The sequence below is a fragment of the Haliotis rufescens genome, unplaced genomic scaffold (assembly GCF_023055435.1).
Source record: "Haliotis rufescens isolate VD_foot unplaced genomic scaffold, xgHalRufe1.0.p SCAF_15, whole genome shotgun sequence".
Classification (NCBI taxonomy): Eukaryota; Metazoa; Mollusca; class Gastropoda; order Lepetellida; family Haliotidae; genus Haliotis; species Haliotis rufescens.
In genome coordinates, this window is record NW_025963835.1 from 35,374,905 (window position 1) to 35,401,634 (window position 26,730).

Genomic DNA, 26,730 nt, shown 5'->3' on the forward strand with positions numbered 1-26,730 from the left:
ACCACAGATGTTTACAACAAGCATGGGTTGCTGGAGACCTATTCTACCACAGATGTTTACAACAAGCATGAGTTGCTGAAGACCTGTTCTACACCGGATCTTTATGACAAGCATGGGTTGCTGAAGACCTGTTCTACCCTGGATCTTTACAACAAGCATGGGTTGCTGAAGACCTGTTCTACCCCGGATCTTTACAACAAGCATGGGTTGCTGAAGACCTGTTCTACCCTGGATCTTTACAACAAGCTAGGTTGCTGAAGACCTGTTCTACCCCGGATCTTAGAGCAGCTAGATCACTAGTTGACTCATACCACTGTCTACAGTCAGCCAGTAGTGGACACAGGATACATCATATAAGCATGGTACTTTGATGAACAAATGATGAACAAATGATAAACAACTGATAAACATTTGATAAACATTTGATAAACATTTGATAAACATTTGATGACCAATTGATGAACAATTTATAAGCAATTAATGAAAGTGATGACCAATTGATGAACACATACCAATGGGATCAAAGGAACCCTGTTCAAGAAATTAATGAGCTTAGTGTTCTCGTACCAGAGAGTAATGATAATCTGTCAATCACGCCTTTGTTCCCTTAAACAAAAAGTGGCTGTGTCTAAAGCTTGTGAAGCATTAAATAATTTTTCATTTATTGATTGGGGCTTCTACCCTTGACTTCAACTTATGGGATGGATTTCATCTCATATGTGTTTTTGTTTATCCTATTAGCTAAAAGCTTCAAATTAGATGATTACTTAATAATGACATGCAAACATTTGACACAGCCCCTTAGTTAACAGTTTTGGTAATAGTTATTAATATGTAAACAGAGCATGCTGGAACAATGTGTTCTGGCCTCTAAACTCGGCCAAGCACAACTAATATAGATCATTAAACAGGCTAGCAATCTACTCTTGCAATCCAGGCACAAGAAGGTGATCTAGTGACCTAATGGCCTCTCAACTAGAACATGACGATGAGGTTCAAATCCGGACAACTCTTTGGTGCAAATACTACTTAAAAGAAAGTCATCTGACATGACATGAAGTATATTTTGTTTAACATCTTGTTGACTGAATCACTGAAGAGGAAAGTGAACGTAGTTTAGATGTTGTTGCAATATTTCTGAAGTGTTTGAAATTAAGGAGGGGTCTAGAGATCTTGTCGATAGTGTTTGAAACATGTTGAACTTTTAACATGTTTCAGTGTGAACTGCTTCAGTTTATTAAGTTGTTGTGTCTGAATCAGACATCTAGACAGCATGAGCAGTCATTAGAGAAGAGTGGCACACAGGCAGGTCACAGGTCACGGTAGCACATGGATCACGGGGCATGGTGGCACACAGCCAGGTCACAGGGCATGGTGGCACACTGCCAGGTCACGGGTCATGGTGGCACACTGCCAGGTCACGGGTCATTGTGGCACACAGACAGGTCACAAGTCACCTCTGGCACACAGCCAGGTCACAGGTCACGGTGGCACACTGACAGGTCACGGGTCATGGTGGCACACAGCCAGGTCACAGGGCATTGTGGAACGCAGCCAGGTCACAGGGCATGGAGGCACACAGCCAGGTCCTGTACTAATCTTTGGTCCTGATCTCCGGTACTAATCTCCTGTACTGATCTCTGGTACTGATCTCTGGTACTGATCTCCTGAACTGACCTCCTGTAGTAATCTCCTGTACTGATCTCCTGTACTAATCTCCTGTACTGACCTCCTGTACTAATCTCCTGTACTAATCTCCTGTACTGATCTCCTGTACTGATCTCCGGTACAAATCTCCTGTACTAATCTCCTGTACTGATCTCCTGTAGTAATCTCCTGTACTGATCTCCTGTACTGATCTCCTGTACTAATCTCCTGTAGTAATCTTCTGTAGTAATCTCCTGTACTAATCTCCTGTACTGATCTCCTGTAGTAATCTCCTGTACTGATCTCCTGTACTAATCTCCTGTAGTAATCTCCTGTACTAATCTCCTGTACTGATCTCCTGTACTGATCTCCTGTACTAATCTCCTGTACTGATCTCCTGTACTAATCTCCTGTAGTAATCTCCTGTACTGATCTCCTGTAGTAATCTCCTGTACTGATCTCCTGTAGTAATCTCCTGTACTGATCTCCTGTACTGATCTCTGGTACTAATCTCCTGTACTAATCTTTGGTACTAATCTCCGGTATTGATCTCCTGTACTAATCTCCTGTAGTAATCTCCTGTAGTAATCTCCTGTACTAATCTTTGGTACTAATCTCCGGTATTGATCTCCTGTACTAATCTCCTGTAGTAATCTCCTGTACTAATCTCCTGTAGTAATCTCCTGTACTGATCTCCTGTAGTAATCTCCTGTACTGATCTCCTGTAGTAATCTCCTGTACTGATCTCTGGTACTAATCTCCTGTACTAATCTTTGGTACTAATCTCCTGTACTGATCTCCTGTAGTAATCTCCTGTAGTAATCTCCTGTAGTAATCTCCTGTACTAATCATCATCACAAAGTATTCCCATTGTGGACCTCAAACTTTTCTCAAACAATCTCTTTCATTCCTAGAACGGCATCACACACATTCCTTCACAACAGCACCATTCTAGAGCCCAGTAATTTAATGAACATAAAAACACATCAATCTTGGCCAAACATGGAATTCTTTCTGACACTGGCAATAAATATCAAATTTTCCATCCTGGCATCCAACAGTTGGAACTACACAGGGGGAGTACAAAGAAATGCCCCTGTCCACAAAATCAATAACTTTCTCCTCAATATTCTGATCACCAACCTGCATGATTCCAATATGAATTAATAAAAGAGACGAGCAATCAACTAGGTCACGGTGACCCAGATCAAACCCATCTGCCGGACATGGTTGAAGGGAGCCATTACCAGAGCAACCCTCATGGCTGCTGCCATCGATGCTTGGCACTCTCAACTTGGGGAACTAATTATATAGTTACCATGTTGACCAAATTTCGGATACAAACCAAGAAAAATAAAAGTTGGTAGATTTTGTTAGGAGTGTCCTAGGGTACATATCACACGACACAGAGTGCAGCATTTCGGGCACCCCTGTTGAGAGAGAGTCTGGTTTTACGCCGCTTATAGTAATATTTCGGAGATATCACGGTGGGGGTACACCAATGGGCTTCATACATCGTACCCATGTGGGGAATCAGGGTGTTACATGATGAACAGATGGGCGTCCAGGACGCACAAATGTTAAGATTGGACGCAGAAAAAGAATACACTGCATCCCTTGGGACGCACAATAACATTCATTGTACCTACAGTGCCTCAAGAGCAGTTATAGGTGTCTCATTTCATCCATCAATCATGACCAGTCCACATGATCATTGATTCAATCCAGGCTCTAAAGTAATTATCTAAACAAACAGTACACTACACCATTACATTACCATACAGGACCCTCATATTGCCTGCAAGGATCCTCATATTGCCTGCAAGAACCCTCATATTGCCTGCAAGGACCCTCATATTGCCTGCAAGGACCCTCATATTGCCTGCAAGAACCCACATATTGCCTGCAAGGACCCTCATATTGCCTGCAAGGACCCTCATATTGCCTGCAAGGACCCTCATATTGCCTGCAAGGACCCTCATATTGCCTGCGGGGACCTCATATTGCTGGCAAGGACCCTCATATTGCCTGCAAGGACCCTCATATTGCCTGCAGGGACCTCATATTGCCTGCAAGGACCCTCATATTGCCTGCAAGGACCCCCATATTGCTGGCAAGGACCCCTATATTGCCTGCAAGGACCCTCATATTGCCTGCAAAGACCCCCATATTGCTGGCAAGGACCCCCATATTTCAACAAGCATGGGTTGCTGAAGACCTATTCTACCACAGATGTTTACAACAAGCATGGGTTGCTGGAGACCTATTCTACCACAGATGTTTACAACAAGCATGGGTTGCTGAAGACCTATCTACCACAGATGTTTACAACAAGCATGGGTTGCTGAAGACCTATTCTACCACAGATGTTTACAACAAGCATGGGTTGCTGAAGACCTATTCTACCACAGATGTTTACAACAAGCATGGGTTGCTGGAGACCTATTCTACCACAGATGTTTACAACAAGCATGGGTTGCTGAAGACCTATTCTACCACAGATGTTTACAACAAGCATGGGTTGCTGAAGACCTATCTACCACAGATGTTTACAACAAGCATGGGTTGCTGAAGACCTATTCTACCACAGATGTTTACAACAAGCATGGGTTGCTGAAGACCTATTCTACCACAGATGTTTACAACAAGCATGGGTTGCTGAAGACCTATTCTACCACAGATGTTTACAACAAGCATGGGTTGCTGAAGACCTATTCTACCACAGATGTTTACAACAAGCATGGGTTGCTGAAGACCTATTCTACTACAGATGTTTACAACAAGCATGGGTTGCTGAAGACCTATTCTACCACAGATGTTTACAACAAGCATGGGTTGCTGAAGACCTATTCTACCACAGATGTTTACAACAAGCATGGGTTGCTGAAGACCTATTCTACCACAGATGTTTACAACAAGCATGGGTTGCTGGAGACCTATTCTACCACAGATGTTTACAACAAGCATGGGTTGCTGGAGACCTATTCTACCACAGATGTTTACAACAAGCATGGGTTGCTGAAGACCTATCTACCACAGATGTTTACAACAAGCATGGGTTGCTGGAGACCTATTCTACCACAGATGTTTACAACAAGCATGGGTTGCTGAAGACCTATTCTATCCCTGATCTTTACGGGCCGTTGTAAGAAGTGTAACAAGGATTGTCATCCTCAACATGCTCAACGGACGGACCAAGGAACTGGTGGTTGGCCTGGCATGAATTTAAACGGGAGTTTCTGTTTATTCTGACAACTCCAAGTTACAGCTGACCCCCATATTGGCACTCCCTTCGCCTCCCCCCTCCCCCCCCCCCCCCCCCCCCCTGGTGATGTCAATCCTAATTAACAACCTAGTCATTCTGATGTTTAGAAATATGACAACATGAACTAGATCTCAACACCCCCCCACACCCACCCCCACCCCCACCCCTCTCTACATCCTGTACATATCATTGTAATCTTGGACATTATTCCATATTTGGCTTTGACCAGAAATGGCAACAAAAAAAAAAAATCTTTTGGCAGCAAAGAATTAACGAGGTTCCAAGAGCAAGTTATTAATTTCTTGCTTTCGCCTTTTTCTGATATATGAAAGCAATGCAAGAGTCTTCATGCTGACTCGGGAAAATAACTTCAAGCAGCCTATTGATTTTTGACGCATTTTAGTCCCAAAAAGAATTAATCTTCCCTCCTAATTCAACATTCATGTGGCTGAGTTACGATCGGCCCAAGTTGAATATTACATGCTTGATCCCTGCCCACACAGACCATCGTGAGTCATGGCGCATCGTCCCACCATGAAACACATAACTGTTTCTCTATCTGGGGTGTCCATTTCCCCAATTCATGGACACAATTACTGGACACAATGTGATTGATCTGGCACAAACACAATCATCACGCCCATCTCTCCCCGGCATGTCCATCTCACAGACTGCCACAACTCCGGTATCTCTCACAGACTGCCACAACTCCGGTATCACTCACAGTGGTCCATCCTACCAAACACTGTGTGGAGTCAAACACAGGCATTGTGGTACCCCTATCTACAGGAGTTGCTTCTCAACTGGTGTGTTTCTATACACAGGATTTAGGGAATGTTGAATGATTCTATTTGCTAAGAACAGTCGTGTTTTCCTCCCACTGAGTCATTTAGGTCTATATTCGACAGACACCCATCATTTAGGTTTATCTAAGACAGACACCCATCATTTAGGTTTATCTAAGACAGACACTCATCATTTAGGTTTATCTAAGACAGACACCCATCATTTAGGTTTATCTAAGACAGACACCCATCATTTAGGTTTATCTAAGACAGACACTCATCATTTACGTCTACCAAAGACAGACACCCATCATTTAGGTCTACCTAAGACAGACACCCATCATTTAGGTCTATCTAAGACAAATACTCATCATTTAGGTCTATCTAAGACACACATCCATCATTTAGGTCTATCTTAGATCGACACTAAATCTGTGTATCAGTACTGTGGCCGATACATCTGTGTATCAGTACTGTGGCCGATACATCTGTGCATCAATACTGTGGCTGATACATCTGTGTATCAATACTGTGGCCGATACATCTGTGTATCAGTACTGTGGCCGATACATCTGTGTATCAGTACTGTGGCCGATACATCTGTGCATCAGTACTGTGGCCGATACATCTGTGTATCAGTACTTTGGCCGATACATCTGTGTATCAGTACTGTGGCCGATACATCTGTGCATCACTACTGTGGCCGATACATCTGGGTATAAGTACAGTGGCCGATACATCTGTGTATCAGTACTGTGGCCGATACATCTGTGTATCAATACTGTGGCCGATACATCTGTGTATCAGTACTGTGGCTGATACATCTGTGTATCAGTACTGTGGCTGATACATCTGTGTATCAGTACTGTGGCCGATACATCTGGGTATCAGTACTGTGGCTGATACATCTGTGTATCAATACTGTGGCTGATACATCTGTGTATCAGTACTGTGGCTGATACATCTGTGTATCAGTACTGTGGCTGATACATCTGTGTATTAGAATATATGCGATCATTTCATTAGTTGTGGGAGACCTGTCTTGAATATACAATGCTGGAATGGATTGCATGTATGTGACAAGTATGGCCAAAGACGTACCTAGACATCGATGTTTGTCTCACCTTACATTAAAATACTAGCTCCTGAACATGCTGAATGGTTAAAGAGTGGGCAACTATTTTCCGTGTTGTCTGCTCAAATCCCCCGCTGAGAAATCAATCGGAACACACAATAGGAAACTTTCTTATCTCCCATAAGTATAACTGAGCTGAAATTAACCAATGTTTTTCAAAATACATTTGGTAAAGGGAAATAACCTGTGTGTTATGTGCATTTTACTCAGTGAAACACATATTCAGGACCTGTGTGAATGAATGTCGTTGAGATAAATTCGTTGCCAACTGATCCCTCAGGCATATGGTGAGATGTACTATGAGATGTACTGTGAGATGTACTATGAGATGTACTGTGAGATGTACTGTGAGATGTACTGTGAGATGTACTATGAGATGTACTGTGAGATGTACTGTGAGATGTACTGTGAGATGTACTGTGAGATGTACTGTGAGAGAGCCTGACTCAGCTATAGAGTACATCACACCATCTACCCCTCGCGATCTGTTGACAACATCTAACGTACGTCCGTGGTATGGCTAGTGGGGGGTGTCAAGTAACCTTGATTTTACATCAATTACATAATATTAACATTGTAAAATATTTTCTTTTTCAATTTTAGAGATGTGGGTTATCTTTGTTACTATTGTGGGTCACAGGTTCAAACAAGTACAGGTTCACTTGTGCTTCTTCGTCAGAAACGGAACAGAGGGTCGGAGCATGTAACTCTGGAGGACATCTCCTCCAACATGACCATATATGGAGCCTCTATATACAGTAATCCCTTGCTACAACGCTACCTTTGGGGTCCAAATAACTGATGAGCATTATTGACGATCAACCGTTTAACCGAGGTGGAGTCGTAGGGGGTAGATGACCAACATGACCGTGAATGACTTGCCTACCTAACACAATCTACGATGCACTTTCAAAGTTTAAAAGAAGATTCTTAGAGTAAAAAAATATTTATAACAAGTATATAACAAACTTGTCAATAAAAAATCTTAAATTTGACATAAAACATCACTAGACATTAGTGGTGGGAGGATACACTGACGCATCAGTGGATCGCAATATTTTACTTCCCGATACAAATATTGATCACAGTTGCACACTAAGTAAAAAATATTGATTCATACCTTAAATGTTTACTTTAATGGCTGTTACACTAAACACTGTTTCATAGTGAAAATTAGCAGTGAAAAAGTAAATATTTTCATCCACTGAGCCATACTTGACACTGCCAACTGTAAATCGTCAGTGACCATCATGTCTATGAAAAAGATGACTAACGCACCACAGATAAGAGCACATACACGTATCGTGAAACGTATCGGATCATGAGCAAGGTATCGTGATACATATCGGATCACACAGTTGGTGTATCGTCCCAGCCCTACTAGACATGATGATTTACCATTTCGACTGTATTTCCTGCTCTCCAAGACATTGTTTTACATGCAGAGATAGCAAGGGAACACTATGACACTCTGCCATATTTTGTTTCAGCCCTGGAAATTGACAGACAGTACTTAAGGGAAAATAAACCTTATCAGTGCACTGCTTTCGATGTTTTGAAAACAATATTTGCATTAACGATGTTACAATCTATCCAATCCTGCAAAGTTGTCTATACCCATGAGACTTGCACAAATGAGCCTGTCTTGAAACATACATCTGTCAATCAGTAAAGACAACTGTCACTCAAACGCACATGACCATGTTAATATCAGCACTCTTCTATGACCACACACTGGTGATTCCCTGTGAAAACAGCCAATTACAATAATGGCTGGTAGACAGTGGCGAGTGATCAGAACAAACATAGACCCTCCAGCAATTAGCTTCTTCATCTGTTCATTAACGAGGTGTTAGGCTTCCATTAGAGGCGGTGTTTATTGGCTGACAAAGTTGTGAGTGCTCCTGCGTCAATAACATGATAACGAGTGTTTCTGTTTGCGGCATTAAATGTTGTACTGACTACACAGCTTTGACAAGATGTTGCCAAACATGTATGTCAAACAAACAGCTTTCACATGCTCACAAACATTTACATACCACATGTGATATGACACAAGACAATGAGCAAGAAACGCATTTCGGAATTCTTTTCAACCCAGCAAAACTTCATGCAAAGATATCTACACTACATAATGGCATGTATACTCATGTTGTGTATTGATAATATTGTGTTATTCGTAGCACTTGACTTTAAATAAAGTGTCATGACTAGGGCTGGCAAAAAATCGACAATCGGAATTATCATCAACATGATCAATGGGAAGAAATATTAATGATTTAGATATGAAAATTATGCTATCGATAATATCTTACATAAACTATTGTGATGAAATAAAGTTTAGATATCCCAAAACAGACTTGTTATTGTCAATAATGTTAATTGCTAAAAATGGAAAGTAACTGTTTTAATTATATCTCAAATGTCCACAAAGTAATCCCTGAATAAATGTGCCACCACTCACCAGTGTAGTGAAATATGTGGATTTCCTTTGAATCTTTTTTTCATAGTTGCCCAAAGATACTTCTCTGATCATCTATCTCTATGATCAGTACCGATATCCAGCCCTTGTCATGCCACATTTTAAATAGGAACTTGTGATAGGGTTAGACCAGTCTACCGAGTGTCAGTCAGTCATTTGTATTAATCAATAACATGGCTACAGCAGTATTTTAGAAAAAACAAACACATACACGTATCTTACTATTTATCAGGCAAAGATAATTCATAAGATAATTCATAGGATAACCAGTTAGACAAGCATATAGTTGGACTGTCCCTGAAATAAACTTATGTAGAAGTGGAAACCAGAACAGTATTTTATAACGGAAGTATGTGGTTAACATGAAGTCTCTTAATTTCAGGCAGAGCTGGAAAGGGATGAGTACAGGCTGCTTGACAGCATTAGAAATTGACACTAGTCCCGTAGTCCTTGCCAAACTGCCCAATAGTTAAGGTACCATAAGGACTACTAGAAATGTACCATTTGTAATGGTTTTGCTACATGTTATCATTACATTACACTACTAGTAGACTAAAACAGTTAGTTTCTATTGGCTGCTGAGGCTGAGAAAGGGTGAGAGTGGGGTGGATGTTCTGTTTATGGGGTCTGTAAGAGCAGCTAATGCACAGTTAGCACATAACGTAATCTTGTAAAACTGTTCTGACGGACTTGTTCGTTCTACTTTAATTAAATTCTGGTTTCTTCACCATCTTGGACAATTAACTACACATGATGGAATTCTCACGACGGGTTTCAATCTAATATACCATAGATGTATACCATAGATATATACCATTGATGTCACATGTATGTTCTTCAGGCTCGGAAAACTCGAAAAAACGGCCTGTAGACTCAGTTTTTGACTGCTAACATTTGTCACACAAAAAAACGACAACATTTCACACGCATTTAACTCTCAAAATTATTGACGTACCGTGCAACATGCACTGGCATCACGTGCGACCAAACGAATTATGCTAAGTATAAGTCCGTATTCATATGGTTCTGTCGACCAAACCCCACCTGTCAATCTTGTCGCCAAGGCCAGCCACACACAGGCGATCCAAACTCCGTTCGCTGCTTTGCTGCAATGGTACTCCATATTTCCTGTGCCGAGATAAGTCAGATGACTCTATGGCTTGTCTATGTGCATTAAATTACGTAAAAGACCATTCCATTTCATTGTAGTCTTGCGGTCATCGGTAGTCATTTGCTTATCATTTGCAGAGTTGAAATCGACATGGCTGCTAACATCGCAGATAAATGCTTCCCACAAACTAGTTATAAGTGTGTTGCACATCAACGGTCGTCTGTTGAATACAGTCTCAACAGAGGCGACGAAACTTCAGATTCTTCAGTTCATCATCATGTTAGACACTTATATCCGAACCTTTTTGTATGTTTGAACCTTTTTTAAGCAAATATACACCATCCAATTTTATAAGTAGCATACATTATTTCAATTTCAACTGTTTGGTATGTTCTCCCAGTATTGAGAATTCATGACTAACTGTGTATCACCACGTTGAAGCATGTGTAGCAGTTGGTGTCTGAATGTCGTCATGTAACAAATCACTTTCCGACACCTGGTATATGGCATCATTAATATTAATGTATTTAAAGTAGGTCACATTCTGCTTTTTGCATGAGAATAAATACTGTTTTATGTAGTCAGGCGCTGATTCATCAGTGTTAAGGCGGCGTGTATGTACAGTGTGTAAGTACAGTGTGTATGTACAGTGTGTAAGTACAGTGTGTATGTAAGTACGGTGTGTAAGTAAGTACAGTGTGTAAGTAAGTACAGTGTGTAAGTAAGTACCGTGTTTAAGTACAGTGTGTATGTAAGTACGGTGTGTAAGTACAGTGTGTAAGTACAGTGTGTATGTAAGTACAGTGTGTAAGTACAGTGTGTAAGTATAGTGTGTAAGTACAGTGTGTAAGTAAGTACGGTGTGTAAGTACAGTGTGTAAGTACGTACAGTGTGTAAGTAAGTACAGTGTGTGTGTACAGTGTGTATGTAAGTACATTGTGTAAGTAAGTACAGTGTGTATGTAAGTACAGTATGTAAGTACATTGTGTAAGTACAGTGTGTAAGTACAGTGTGTAAGTACAGTGTGTATGTAAGTACAGTATGTAAGTACAGTGTGTAAGTACAGTGTGTATGTAAGTACAGTATGTAAGTAAGTACAGTGTGTATGTAAGTACAGTGTGTAAGTAAGTACAGTGTGTAAGTAAGTACAGTGTGTGTGTACAGTGTGTATGTAAGTACATTGTGTAAGTTAGTACAGTGTGTATGTAAGTACAGTATGTAAGTACAGTGTGTAAGTACAGTGTGTAAGTACAGTGTGTAAGTACAGTGTGTAAGTACAGTGTGTAAGTAAGTACAGTGTGTAAGTACAGTGTGTATGTACAGTGTGTAAGTACAGTGTGTATGTACAGTGTGTAAGTACAGTGTGTAAGTAAGTACAGTGTGTAGGTACAGTGTGTAAGTAAGTACAGTGTGTAAGTAAGTACAGTGTGTAAGTACAGTGTGTATGTAAGTACAGTGTGTAAGTAAGTACAGTGTGTAAGTAAGTACAGTGTGTATGTAAGTACAGTGTGTAAGTAAGTACAGTGTGTAAGTAAGTACAGTGTGTAAGTACAGTGTGTAAGTAAGTACAGTGTGTAAGTACAGTGTGTAAGTAAGTACAGTGTGTAGGTACAGTGTGTAAGTAAGTACAGTGTGTGTGTACAGTGTGTATGTAAGTACAGTGTGTAAGTAAGTACAGCGTGTAAGTAAGTACAGCGTGTAAGTAAGTACGGCGTGTAAGTAAGTACAGTGTGTAAGTACAGTGTGTAAGAAAGTACAGTGTGTAAGTAAGTACAGTGTGTAAGTAAGTACAGTGTGTAAGTAAGTACAGTGTGTAAGTAAGTACAGTGTGTATGTAAGTACAGTGTGTATGTAAGTACAGTGTGTAAGTAAGTACAGTGTGTAAGTACAGTGTGTATGTACAGTGTGTAAGTACAGTGTGTAAGCAAAGTATGTAGGTACAGTGTGTAAGTACAGTGTGTAAGTGCAGTGTGTATGTACAGTGTGTATGTACAGTGTGTAAGTACAGTGTGTAAGTAAGTACAGTATGTAAGTACAGTGTGTAAGTACAGTGTGTAAGTAAGTGAGGTGAAATTGGGTTTAACGTCGCGTCCAAGATTATTGCACTTATATAGCGACGTGCATGCATGTGTGTGTGTGTGTGTGTGTGTGGCTGCTTGTACTAGTCCGGACTGATGCCGATTTAAAGTGCTAGCCCACTGAGATACAATGCCGCAGTTTAGCATGAATACCCCACTCAGACACAGTATACTGACTCCGAGCCGACCAGTCCTTGTTTTAGCCCTTTAATGCCGAGCGCCAGACAGGGTAACAACAAGTACCATCTTTAAACGTCTTTTGGTATGACGCGGCCGGGCGGACGCTCTACCTCTAGACCACGGAGGCGGTACTGTAAGTAAGTACAGTGTGTAAGTAGGTACAGTATGTAAGTAAGTACAGTGAGTGTGTACAGTGTGTATGTAAGTACATTGTGTAAGTTAGTACAGTGTGTATGTAAGTACAGTATGTAAGTACAGTGTGTAAGTACAGTGTGTAAGTACAGTGTGTAAGTACAGTGTGTAAGTACAGTGTGTAAGTAAGTACAGTGTGTAAGTACAGTGTGTATGTACAGTGTGTAAGTACAGTGTGTATGTACAGTGTGTAAGTACAGTGTGTAAGTAAGTACAGTGTGTAGGTACAGTGTGTAAGTAAGTACAGTGTGTAAGTAAGTACAGTGTGTAAGTACAGTGTGTATGTAAGTACAGTGTGTAAGTAAGTACAGTGTGTAAGTAAGTACAGTGTGTATGTAAGTACAGTGTGTAAGTAAGTACAGTGTGTAAGTAAGTACAGTGTGTAAGTACAGTGTGTAAGTAAGTACAGTGTGTAAGTACAGTGTGTAAGTAAGTACAGTGTGTAGGTACAGTGTGTAAGTAAGTACAGTGTGTGTGTACAGTGTGTATGTAAGTACAGTGTGTAAGTAAGTACAGCGTGTAAGTAAGTACAGCGTGTAAGTAAGTACGGCGTGTAAGTAAGTACAGTGTGTAAGTACAGTGTGTAAGAAAGTACAGTGTGTATGTAAGTACAGTGTGTAAGTAAGTACAGTGTGTCAGTAAGTACAGTGTGTAAGTAAGTACAGTGTGTAAGTAAGTACAGTGTGTATGTAAGTACAGTGTGTATGTAAGTACAGTGTGTAAGTAAGTACAGTGTGTAAGTACAGTGTGTATGTACAGTGTGTAAGTACAGTGTGTAAGCAAAGTATGTAGGTACAGTGTGTAAGTACAGTGTGTAAGTGCAGTGTGTATGTACAGTGTGTATGTACAGTGTGTAAGTACAGTGTGTAAGTAAGTACAGTATGTAAGTACAGTGTGTAAGTACAGTGTGTAAGTAAGTGAGGTGAAATTGGGTTTAACGTCGCGTCCAAGATTATTGCACTTATATAGCGACGTGCATGCATGTGTGTGTGTGTGTGTGTGTGTGTGGCTGCTTGTACTAGTCCGGACTGATGCCGATTTAAAGTGCTAGCCCACTGAGATACAATGCCGCAGTTTAGCATGAATACCCCACTCAGACACAGTATACTGACTCCGAGCCGACCAGTCCTTGTTTTAGCCCTTTAATGCCGAGCGCCAGACAGGGTAACAACAAGTACCATCTTTAAACGTCTTTTGGTATGACGCGGCCGGGCGGACGCTCTACCTCTAGACCACGGAGGCGGTACTGTAAGTAAGTACAGTGTGTAAGTAGGTACAGTATGTATGTAAGTACAGTGTGTAAGTACAGTGTGTAAGTAAGTACAGTGTGTAAGTACAGTGTGTAAGTACAGTATGTATGTAAGTACAGTGTGTAAGTACAGTGTGTAAGTAAGTACAGTGTGTAAGTACAGTGTGTATGTACAGTGTGTAAGTACAGTATGTATGTAAGCACAGTGTGTAAGTAAGTACAGTGTGTAAGTACAGTGTGTAAGTACAGTGTGTATGTACAGTGTGTAAGTACAGTGTGTATGTAAGTACAGTGTGTAAGTAAGTACAGTGTGTATGTACAGTGTGTAAGTACAGTGTGTATGTACAGTGTGTAAGTAAGTACAGTGTGTAAGTACAGTGTGTAAGTAAGTACAGTGTGTAAGTACAGATTGTAAGTACAGTGTGTTAGTACAGTGTGTAAGTACAGTGTGTATGTACTTCATGATGTATTAGAAATATTTGTGTCAGGGTCTGTATGACAGACTAGGCTATACACGAAAACTGTGGCATCAAACACACCACGTCCCTGTTAATACGTACTGGTTGAAAGAAAATGTTTGTAGGGAAAACTTTGAATTCTATATACCGTATACAATTATTTCTAACAAATTAAAACTCATAGGGAATTTATTTTCTTTTGACATCTTTGTGAAGATCATTGACAGAACCCTACGGCATGAGGACCAATGCGTGTGGCTGTATACATGTGCATGTCGCGCTGTACGTGTTGTTGCTAGGCTGCGACGTCAATTTTCTCTGTTCTAAAATTACACGCAGTGTGTGCAAACCGACAATAAGAATGAACAAACCACAAATGTTTAAATGAAAAGAAACATGATTTTTTTTCTGTGTATATTTGCTGGCGAGGTGGACTATTCGGATATTATATATGGATTAAAATAGCATTTATTGGTGTTGGTTGCTGACTTAAACGTACCCAGGTGGTACCGCAATGATGAATGGGCAATATATCCTTCCACCTCGATTCGAGTCGATTGTTAGTAAAATCAGTAGTACGAGAAATAGCATGACATGCAAGTCTCGAGAGGGTACTTGTGATTTCACGAGATTCAATATGTCAGCCCCCAGGAGTGTGTAAACAAACGAGTTCAAAGTTCGACCAACAGGCATCTGTGCTAGTTGAAACTGTTTGTACACATTGACAGTCAGAATGAGCTTAAGCAAAAGCAAGGAAGACAATCCTGTTGAAAAGGCATTGAAGGCATATTTGAAACTATTGCAGGAAAAGCCTATTTTAACGAAGGCTTGCACAAGGCGAGTACTGTATGTGACCGGACTTTGGATCTGGGGAGCTTATCAGCAGATACTATGACATTTATCACATATTTTCCTCTGTTTTCTCTCACCAATGCGTGGTTTTTTTTAGTTGGGTGAACAAGAATTATACTCAACATGACATGTACAACTGATAGCTCAACATGACATGTTCAATTGATATGTGGAAGTAAATATTCCACTGAAAGCCTTAAAAAGTTCTATGTATCTGACACTGAAAGTTAACATTTGAGTTATTTGCAAATATGAAACGTGGAATTCATGGTACAAACACAATTATAGAGATATCTGAAATAATTTCAAATTAATGAAGACTTAAATAATGAATCACCAGGTCATCTCTCTAAATTGTTGCTATTATCATAATGTGCTGATGAAGCATGCACATCCCTCACCAGGGACCAGTCATTGCAGGATATAGCAACAGTTACTATACCATACAGAGTCAGTGTGGAAGAATGTTGTGTTGGATATAACTTGGAATCAATTCCCAAATAATTAATGATCAATCATCACATTGATCAGTGATCAAATAAAAACAAATTGATTTTTTAATCCGCAAACTACTATCTTCAAGCCGACAATTCCAAAATTACCCTTGTTGGGATTTGGGCTGGGACGTGTCCAAATTTACTACCCGGGTACCCACCACCCTATTACCCGACCCTACCCGGGTACCCGTTGTAGATATTTAGAAATAGGTTCAAAGTGTCCGATTTGGAAAAGTTTGACCGCAGCCCTGGCAAAATGTATTTAGATACACGTGTAAAACGATCTGGTCATGCAAACACTCAAGTTTACAGCGTGAAGTTTTAACTTTATTCAAACATATAAGTCAGAAGGAATGGGTGAGTTGTCAGAAAGAAATGGGAACATGAGTGATTTGTAGTGTAACCATAGAGTTTCAGATAATTTTTGTCATTAAACAATATATCATGTGACTAACCACGGGTCCGGGTAGTCCTGTGGGTACCAGAGTCCTACTCAGGACCCACCCGACCTGAGTTACCCGTTCTAGCCCTAGTTGGGATTCCAGGTTAGAAAACGTCCCTAGCAAGGTATGTTGATCGTAAGAGGCGAGTACATGGACCAGGTACGCCGTGAGGCTCTGTGACTTGGCTGGTTGCATGTCATTGTACCCCAACAATATTATCAATTGCCTGGTCCAGACTTGATTATTTAAAGGCTGCCATATCGTATAGCTGAAATCCATCACAACATTGATCAGTGATCATCTAAAATTGATTTACTTTTTTAATCTGCAAACTACTATCTTCAAGCTGAAGTTGTATCCTTGTGGAGTTTCTCCATATCATCATGGTCATGGTACACGTCACTCTATCTGGGTACATTGAACTCTATCTGGGTACATTGCACTATATCTGGGTACATTTAACTCTGTCTGGGTACATTTCACTATATCTGGGTACATTGCACTATATCTGGGTACATTTCACTAAATCTGGGTACATTTAACTCTGTCTGGGTACATTTAACTCTGGGTTGATCTCTCTATCTGGGTACATTGCTCTATATCTGGGTACATTTCACTATATCTGGGTACATTGCACTATATCTGGGTACATTGCTCTATATCTGGGTACATTTCACTATATCTGGGTACATTTAACTCTGTCTGGGTACATTTCACTCTGTCTGGGTACATATCACTCTATCTAGGTACATTGCACTATATCTGGGTACATTTCACTCTATCTTGGTACATTGCACTATATCTGGGTACATTACACTATATCTGGGTACATTGCTCTATATCTGGGTACATTTCACTATATCTGGGTACATTCCACTATATCTTGGTACATTTCACTCTGTCTGGGTACATTTCACTATATCTGGGTACATTGCTCTCTATCTGGGTACATTTCACTATATCTGGGTATATTTCACTATATCTGGGTACATTCCACTATACCTGGGTACATTTCACTCTGTCTGGGTACATATCACTCTATCTAGGTACATTGCACTATATCTGGGTACATTTCACTCTATCTGGGTACATTGCACTATATCTGGGTACATTTCACTATATCTGGGTACATTTAACTCTGTCTGGGTACATTGCACTCTGGGTTGATCTCTCTATCTTGGTACATTCCTCTTTATCTGGGTACATTGCTCTATATCTGAGTACATTTCACTCTATCTGGGTACATTGCACTATATCTGGGTACATTTCATTCTATCTGGGTACGGGGGCATGGGTGGCCCAGTCATCTAAGGCGCTGCGATTCGCTGTGCAGAGCTGCGTCCCTTGGGCACACCAGAAACCTATGATTGTGAGTTCGAATCCCGGTTCGCCCCGATTATGTTTCTAGGTTTGTCAGCACCATACCCGTGCTTGTGGGTTTCACCGAAGTGGTAAACGTCTGAGACCTGCATCACTTCGGGCTTTCCTCCCACATTAAGCTGACACGCGGTGATTTAACTGGAATACTGTTAAAAGCGGAGTTAAACCAAACTCACTCGCTATCTGGGTACATTGCACTTTATCTGGGTACATTTCACTATATCAGGGTACATTTCACTGAGTCTGTTCATGCAGTGGTAAAAGGCGACTAACGGGATCGGGTGGTCAGGCTTGCTGACTTGGTTGATGCCTGTCATCGATCCCAATTGCGTGGATCGATGCTTATGATATTAATCACTGGATTGTCTGGTCCAGACTCGATTATTTACAGTCCGCCGTCATATAGCTGGAATATTGCTGAGTGCGGCGTTTAACAACAAACCAACCAACCAACCAAAATTTTGATCTAATTATGCGGTGCCTACCATTAAGCAATATATTGTATAGGGCATTTAATTTAACTCCCAATTTTTCGGGAGGTTTTTGATAAACATTTTGAAGCTTAGATTGCCAGCACTCAAGTTCTATTGCATTTCACTTAAACAGTCCTCCATGTTTTTCCAACTGTTGAGTAATGGTGGCAGCTGTTTCCAGTGATTAGATACTTGTTGATTCCAATTGATTCACTTTCCGAATACGTTAAACATGCTGTGGCTGTTGCCTTTGTTCACGGAGAAATCACTTGGTGTTGTATAGAAAAGATTGACTTGTTTCCCCCAGCTGTCAGTGTGTAGGTGTGGACTTCAGTACATGAATACACCAAGAGTACACCACGAGTACACCACAGATACACCATGAATACATTACTGACAATCCTTTTCATTGTGATTATTTGTTGTAATAAGGTTGCTATATTCTGAAAAATTCATGTTTAAACTTGTGTGTACTACAACAGTGGTTTTGAGACTCGGGCTTGAACGGGTATCTCGGGTACTCAGGGTGGGTGGGTACTGAGTAGGACAATATATCACGTGATATATTGTTTAATGACAATTATTATCTAGAACTGTATGTTTAAACTACAAGTCACTAATTTTTGCAGTTCCTTCTGACTACTATGCCCATTCCTTCTGACTTTTATATGTTTGAATAAAAATAAAACTTCAGTCAACTTCAGTGTATGCACCAGATAATTTTATTCGTGTATCTAAACATATTTTGCCAGGGCTACGGTCAAACTTTTCTTTATCAGACAGTTTGTACCTACCTCTTGAGATGAATTGTTTGATAGGCATTACTTAGACGTTGACGGATGACAAAGTAGACACAATTTATGGATAATAACTTCTTTAATACTGTAAAGGCGACGTTTTGGTATAGATCCTTGCTTGACAACGGTATAAGGATCTGTACCGAAACATCTCCTTTACAGTAAATAAAGAAGTTATTATCCATAAATTGTGTCTACTTTGACCTCTTGAGACCTACAGCAGGTACCCGGGTGGGGGCAGGTACCCGGGTAGGGTCGGGTAATAGGGGACGGGTACCCGGGTAGGGTTGGGTAATAGGGAGGTGGGTACCCGGGTAGGGTTGGGTAATAGGGGGTGGGTACGGGGGTAGGGTCGGGTAACAGGGGGCAGGTACCGGGGTAGGGTTTGGTAACAGGGGGTGGGTACGGGGGTAGGGTTGGGTAACAGGGGGCGGGTACCCGGGTAGGGTAGTGTAATAGGGGGTGGGTACCCAGGTTGGATTGGGTAATAGCGAGGTGGGTACCCGGGTAGGGTCGGGTAATAGGGAGGTGGGTACCCTGGTAGGGTCGGGTAATAGGGAGGTGGGTACCCGGGTAGGGGTGGGTAACAGGGGCGGTTACCCGGGTAGGGACAGGTAATAGGGGTGTGGGTACCCGGGTAGTAAATTTGGACTTGTCACAGCCCTATATGAGACAGTGGCCATTTTTTTGTCTGGTGGTGATAGTACACTGGGTGTCGGATACTTCAAACCGTGGGCCCCTGCTTGTCTAGAGCGTGGGAAACTGACAACAGGTCTCGGTGTAGTTACTGAGGTCATGACCTTTAAGTGTTTTAAATGCTTGTGTGTCTGTCCCAGAGTATCCCCACCTGAACTGTATCCATGGAAACTCAGTGGAGGAAGTGTGGTATGGCTTCAAGACAAACAAGCTGGTTTTGCTGATGTTTGCAGTTTTTATTGATTCAAGCAAATATTCAAATTGGATTAATGTGGACATTACAATAATTTACAAAGTAAAATTTTCTCTCACAAAGGTTGTGATGATATTTTATTAATATGTAAATTATGTCGTCATGGAGACTGAATCATGTTAGCATTGTGAAGTTACAACAATCTGCCCTTTAACCAAAGTAGTATTTACCTTTGAAGAAACAGGTGTACCGTATTTTCTTGAGTATAGTGCGCACCCATGTATAATGCGCACCACCCTCTAGCGGGTTCAATATTTTGGAAAAAAAGAAATTTGAACATTATGCGCAGAAAAAATTTACACCGTACCCTTTCAGCGAAGTCCGGCAAACGAACGGGTGCTGAGAAACTTTGTCAGTACAAATTCGAAATTTGAGATAAAAAATCACCAGACATGTTTATTTACCGTTTAAATAGTATTTATTGTTCTGCTAGGCATTGTTTTATATCAAGGGATTAAGATTACCTTGTGTATTTTCTCGTAAACTAAGCCAGAAACAGCAATCAGCTGTACACACGTTTTCTTGGAATCGACCGGTGATTCGGTCAAGACACACCCAATGATATAACTTTTTTATCAGGAATAATATATTCCATTATTTTCTTAATTATATGCAGCCTTTACTAAACATATTTAAAATAAGTGTAATTACATGATTATTTTGCATACTTCAGTATGGATTTGTTGACATGGTATTTCCGGTGTTTCGTGCTGACGGTAATGTCTTTCCATGGGGGAAAAAAACATCCAAACTCATAATTCGTGTAAAATGCGCACCCCCTTCTTCACAGCTGTGTTTTTTCGAAAAAAAGTGTGCACTATACTCAAGAAAATACGGTAACTGCTGCCTGGAGCGAAGCTGTGTTCAGCTGGAGGTTTCCAGTGATGTAGATGGAAGGTTCCCAGCAGTAGGAGGGAGGGGTGGGGGGGGGAGTTCAATGGCAAAGTTATGAAAAGTTCCCAGAGCCCTTGGGCATTACCCCCGCTTGCTTAGATAATGTATCTCATGAGGATGTTTATTATTTGAAGCCTGTTATATCTTGTGTCTTTAACTTGTTATTTGGTGCTGCACTCAGCAATATTCCAGCTGTATTGTAGCATTTTGTAATTGAATCTGGACCAGACAAGCCAGTGATTGACATCATGAGTATCAATCTATGATACAATTTCTATCAACCAAGTCACTGAGCATTACTTAGAAGATGACAGGACAAAGTACACACAGTTTATGGATAACAACTTCTTTATTTACTGTAAAGGCGACGTCTCATTATGGATCCCTACACCGTTGTCAGGCAAGGCTTTGCAGTAGATAAAGTTGTTATCCATTAACTGTGTCTACTTTGTGTTCACTGATGTTGAGGCTTATACCAGTGGGGTGAGTGATCTGACGGAACCGCTGAGGCAGGTGAGGTGAGTGATCTGACGGAACCGCTGAGGCAGGTGAGGTGTGTAACCAGCTGGTGTTGTTTCAGTGCTGTAGTGTCGTCCCTCGGCAACATCGTATCCCAGCTGATTGTTCCCAACCCGCAGACCAAGGGCAGGATAGCATGGAGGAGCACCCTCGCATACGCTACTTTCGGGTGAGAATTGTTGACCTTTGACATCCTCCAGGCCTCATGCATGTACGCTACTTTATTGTGGAACTTGAGGCCTTGACCCTTGCCAAGTTCAGGCATTAGTAATACAAGTTTAGTCAGTAGTAATACAAGTTTAGTGAATAGTAATACAAGTAGAGTCAATAGTCTTGCAATTATAGTCAATATTAACACAAGTTTAGTCAGTAGTAATACAAGTTAAGTCAGTAGTAAAACGAGTAGTCAATAGTAATACAAATTTAGTCAATAGTAAAACAAGTATAGTCAATAGTAGTACAAATGTAGTCAGTATTAATACAAGTTTAGTCAGTAGTTAAACAAGTTTAGGCAATAGTAATACAAGTTTAGTAAGTAGTAATACAAGTTTAGTCAGTAGTAAAACAAGTATAGTCAATAGTAATACAAGTTTAGTCAGTATTTAAACAAGTATTGTCAATAGTAAAACAAGTATAGTCAAAAGTAATACAAGTATAGTCAATTGTCTTGCAATTTTAGTCAATAGTAATATAAGTTTAGTCAATAGTAATACAAGTTTAGTCGGTAGTAAAACACGTATAGTCAATAGTAATACAAATTTAGTCAGTATTAATACAAGTTTAGTCAGTAGTTAACAAGTTTAGGCAATCTGGGCAATAGTAATACAAGTTTAGGCATTAGTAATACAAGTTCAGGCATTAGTAATACAAGTTTAGGCAGTAGTAATACAAGTTTAGGCATTAGTAATACAAGTTTAGGCAATAGTAATACAAGTTTAGGCAATAGTAATACAAGTTCAGTCAATAGTAATACAAGTTTAGGCAGTAGTAATACAAGTTTAGGCAATAGTCATACAAGTTCAGTCAATAGTAATACAAGTTTAGGCAGTAGTAATACAAGTTTAGGCAATAGTCATACAAGTTTAGGCAATAGTAATACAAGTTTAGGCATTAGTAATACAAGTTTAGGCAATAGTAATGCAAGTTTAGGCATTAGTAATACAAGTTTAGGCAATAGTCATACAAGTTTAGGCAATAGTAATACAAGTTCAGTCAATAGTAATACAAGTTTAGGCAGTAGTAATACAAGTTTAGGCAATAGTAATACAAGTTCAGTCAATAGTAATACAAGTTTAGGCAGTAGTAATACAAGTTTAGGCAATAGTCATACAAGTTTAGGCAATAGTAATACAAGTTTAGGCATTAGTAATACAAGTTTAGGCAATAGTAATGCAAGTTTAGGCATTAGTAATACAAGTTTAGGCAATAGTCATACAAGTTTAGGCAATAGTAATACAAGTTTAGGCAATAGTAATGCAAGTTTAGGCATTAGTAATACAAGTTTAGGCATTAGTAATACAAGTTAAGGCATTAGTAATACAAGTTTAGGCAATAGTAATGCAAGTTTAGGCAATAGTAATGCAAGTATAGTCAATAGTCTTGCAATTTTAGTCAACAGTAATACAAGTATAGTCAATAGTCTTGCAATTTTAGTCAACAGTAATACAAGTATAGTCAATAGTTTTGCAATTTTAGTCAACAGTAATACAAGTATAGTCAATAGTCTTGCAATTTTAGTCAACAGTAATACAAGTATAGTCAATAGTCTTGCAATTTTAGTCAACAGTAATGCAAGTTTAGCCAATAGTAATACAAAAGCTTGTGGCCTTAGTCACATCGTAACCATGGAAGCAGCATGTTAGCATTGTGACGCCCCACCGAGTAGGTTTGTTGCAGGTTCTGTGTGAGCGGGCCAGTCTTCCACTACTTCTACGTCAACCTGGAGAAGTTCTTCCCTAAAGGCAGTCCCAACGCAGCTCTCAAGAAAGTCTTGTTTGATCGCTTGATCTTCACACCTCCCTTCATCTTCCTCTTCCTCTATGTGGTGTCGGTCCTGGAGGTGAGAGTCAGGGAGGGGGAGGAGGAGGAGGAAGTTGCTGTGCCTCCATCGTGGGGAGCCTGGGTTAGAATGGGTCCCCAGCAACCCGTGCTGGTCGTACGAGGTGACATAATGGATCGGGTTGGCACGAGTGTCCTTGTCCCCTGACGATGACATTCAATGTTTACCTGAGTTAGTCAATCCCCCTGAGTATTGTAATTTGGGACTACAGGCGGCAGGTGGGGGTGAGGGGATTGCTGGGTTTTTTTATCAAAAAATAAAATTGTCCAAGAAAAGTCTTTACAAAAAATAATTATGCCTCTGACTGTTGAAGAAAAAGAATTTGTCTGCCACCAAACTTGTATGGTTGAAGGATAAGCCATTTTCTACGCTGACTTCATCTACTGTATAAACTTTGTGTGCATTAATTGCCAGACAAAGGATAGACCTGACAGAGTGATACCCTAACACTAACCCTAACGCTGCCATCTGGGACAAGCCATTGACTCTGACTTGATCTACTCTTGTTCTTGTTGTCAAAACATAGTGACCCATTGATCTTTATACATGTATCCTAAATACCAGAAATTTACCGGTAGACTTTTTTTAAAATCTGGAATTTTGGAATGATCCCTTCATTAATTAGGTGTGATGGGCATGTACATGTAATGGTAATCAATAGCTCGTCTGCATTTTGGGGGTGAACCTTGCTGGCATTGACCAGTGGTCAGTGTACCCACAGACCCTGACTGAACATCTCATGCCCCTTACATGTACAGGGAGATAACTCTTCCAGGAAAACTTAGGTCCATTTTATTTGGAAAGTATGATTTTTTGTACATTTTGAAAATATGTCTGTATTTGTTCTTTAATTTTCGCTTGTTGGTGTGAATTTGCAAAAGCTTGTTTAAATGTAAATTGTTGATATAATTTTCAGCGAGATCAATTTGGTAGTTGAGTGTATGTTTTTGTGATCTGACCAGGGTCAAGGGCATGCTGCCTCCATGCATAGGATCCGAGAAACCTACTGGTACATCCTGAAGATGAACTGGAAAGTGTGGACCATCATCCAGTTCATCAACATCAAATACATTCCCGTCAAGGTCAGGGTCACACGTTACCTTTTCCTGTTTACAAACAGATCCAGCGATCTGATTGACCGGCCACAGATGTTGTTAAAACTTTCACCCTGTTCAACTCTGTCACGTACCTAGGTGGCCCAGTCGCCTTAGGCGCTGCAATTCGCTGATCGTGAAACCTATGATCGTGGGTTTGTGGGTTCGCCCCGATCATGTTTCTAGGGTTGTCAGCACCATACCTGTGCTCGTGGGTTTCACCAAAGTGGTAAATCCATCACGTCGGGCTTTCCTCCCACATTAAGCTGACACGTCATGATAAAACTGGAATACTGTTAAAAGCAGCGTTAAACCCCCACTCACTCACTCACTCACTCGCTGAGAGTCAAGTGATTGGCTACACAAGATCTAATTGTCACACAACAATATATCATTCGATGAATTTGCATGCATCTACTGTGTCACCAATAATTCTACAAGAAATGCATGTAATTCATGCGAGCAAAGACAAATGTAGGGCGTGGCGCACTCAGAGCTGTGACATTAATTCACTCGATAGAGGTAATTCGTTATTCCTGGTCTAGGCTGACATTAATTCACTTGGTAGAGGTAATCCATTATTCCTGGTCAGGGCTGTGACATTAATTCACTAGATAGAGGTAATCCGTTATTCCTGGTCAGGGCTGTGACATTATTTCACTTGGTAGAGGTAATCCGTTATTCCTGGTCAGGGCTGTGACATTAATTGACTCGGTAGAGGTAATCCGTTATTCCTGGTCAGGGCTGTGACATTAATTGACTCGGTAGAGGTAATCCGTTATTCCAGGTCAGGGCTGTGACATTAATTCACTCGATAGAGATAATCCGTTATTCCTGGTCATATATTCTTGATGGGGAGTTCTATTCTTGTTGGCCTGTGAAGATCTAAGGTAGAATAGGTCTTCAGCAACCCATGCTTGCCGTAAAAGGTGACTACGCTTGTCGTAAGGGGCGCTTAACGGGATCAAGTGATCAGGCTCGCTGACTTGGTTGATGCATGTAATCGTATCTCAATTGCGTTCATCCATGCTTATGATGTGAATCACTGGATTGTCTGATTCAGACACGATTATTTACAGACCATCGTCATATAGCTGGAATATTGCTGAGTGTTACGTTAAACAACAAGCAAACAAAAACAAAGAGTAATCTGTTATTCCTGGTGGGAATTCTATTCTTCTTCCTCTTCTTACAGTACCGTGTTCTGTTCGGTAATGCCGTGTCTCTCATCTGGTCCGTCTTCATCTCCTACAAGCGAAGGTCGATGGTCTCCAGCTGATAATGTGACCTCCCACAGATCATGTGACTTTCAAACAGATCATGTGACCTTCAACAGATCATGTGACCAACAGTGGACAAAGAGATGGCATTTTATTTATGGCAAAGAGATGGGCCTCACAAGATGTAGCAACCAGTTATTCAGACACAGATGCATGTAATAGTTATACATTGTGTTAATTACTCTAATATCAACATTGTGCCTATATCGATGGAGTATCTCAATATGATACAGTGATGCAGGATAATATGTTTGTGTACCTTGTGGAAATAATTTTTCAACAATACAAGCGAGTCGGGCTAGCCAGTTTTAGATTTAAGCAGCCATTTTACCCCTACCAAATACATGGAAAATCTGGGAGAAGAGACTTCAAATTTATTTCAAGTTTCAACCAAGTCAGAGTATAAATTGAAGGTGATATGTCCCCAAAAACAAATGAGGGTGTGAAAGTGTCGCCATGGGAACAAGAACCAGAAAGGGGAGCAATGAGATCAATCTTTGCAATATATAGTGTTGGTGGAATTGATAGGGAAGGGGGGAGGGGGATGGGTGGGGGGTGTTTGTGATGGGCTAGGGTGTGTTTGTGTTTAAGGATAGGGGGTTTTAGAAGGGGGGGGTTGACATATGATGACATTTTATTCAAATCAGATTTTAGTGTTGTTCCTCAGTATATATGCAGAAAATATTTGTATATCAATTTACTTGTAATTGGTTGGTTTACAAAATTAAAGACATGTAAATCTCTAGCTGCATGCCCACAGTGAGCATGCCCTTGTTTCCAGTTATACCTCCACGACTGAAGAACATTCAAGTCAATTCTTAAAACAGAATTATACCACTTTTATCTCCTGGAAAGACCTAACACTTATATCATCCTGGAAAGACCTAACATTTAATTCAATCGGACCCTAA

The 26,730-nt window shown here is 40.5% G+C and overlaps 2 protein-coding genes across 2 annotated transcripts in view; one reads left to right on the top strand and one right to left on the bottom strand.

Annotated features, from left to right (window-relative positions):
- Positions 1-10,581, bottom strand: part of LOC124151893 — a 33,262-nt gene extending 22,681 nt beyond the window's left edge. Inside the window, exon 1 of the mRNA XM_046524582.2 lies at positions 10,359-10,581. Within this exon, the coding sequence (XP_046380538.1) occupies positions 10,359-10,437 (79 nt within the window). The 5' untranslated portion in view covers positions 10,438-10,581. The remainder of the gene's footprint in view (positions 1-10,358) is intronic.
- Positions 10,582-15,202: 4,621 nt separating this feature from the next.
- On the top strand, positions 15,203-26,351 carry LOC124151895 (peroxisomal membrane protein 2-like). The gene is made up of 5 exons (XM_046524583.1): positions 15,203-15,419; positions 21,448-21,555; positions 23,283-23,445; positions 24,408-24,527; positions 25,735-26,351. Exons 1-5 carry the CDS (start codon positions 15,316-15,318, stop codon positions 25,816-25,818), a joined length of 579 nt encoding a protein of 192 aa, XP_046380539.1. The 5' UTR covers positions 15,203-15,315; the 3' UTR covers positions 25,819-26,351.
- The last annotated feature ends 379 nt before the right edge of the window (positions 26,352-26,730 follow it).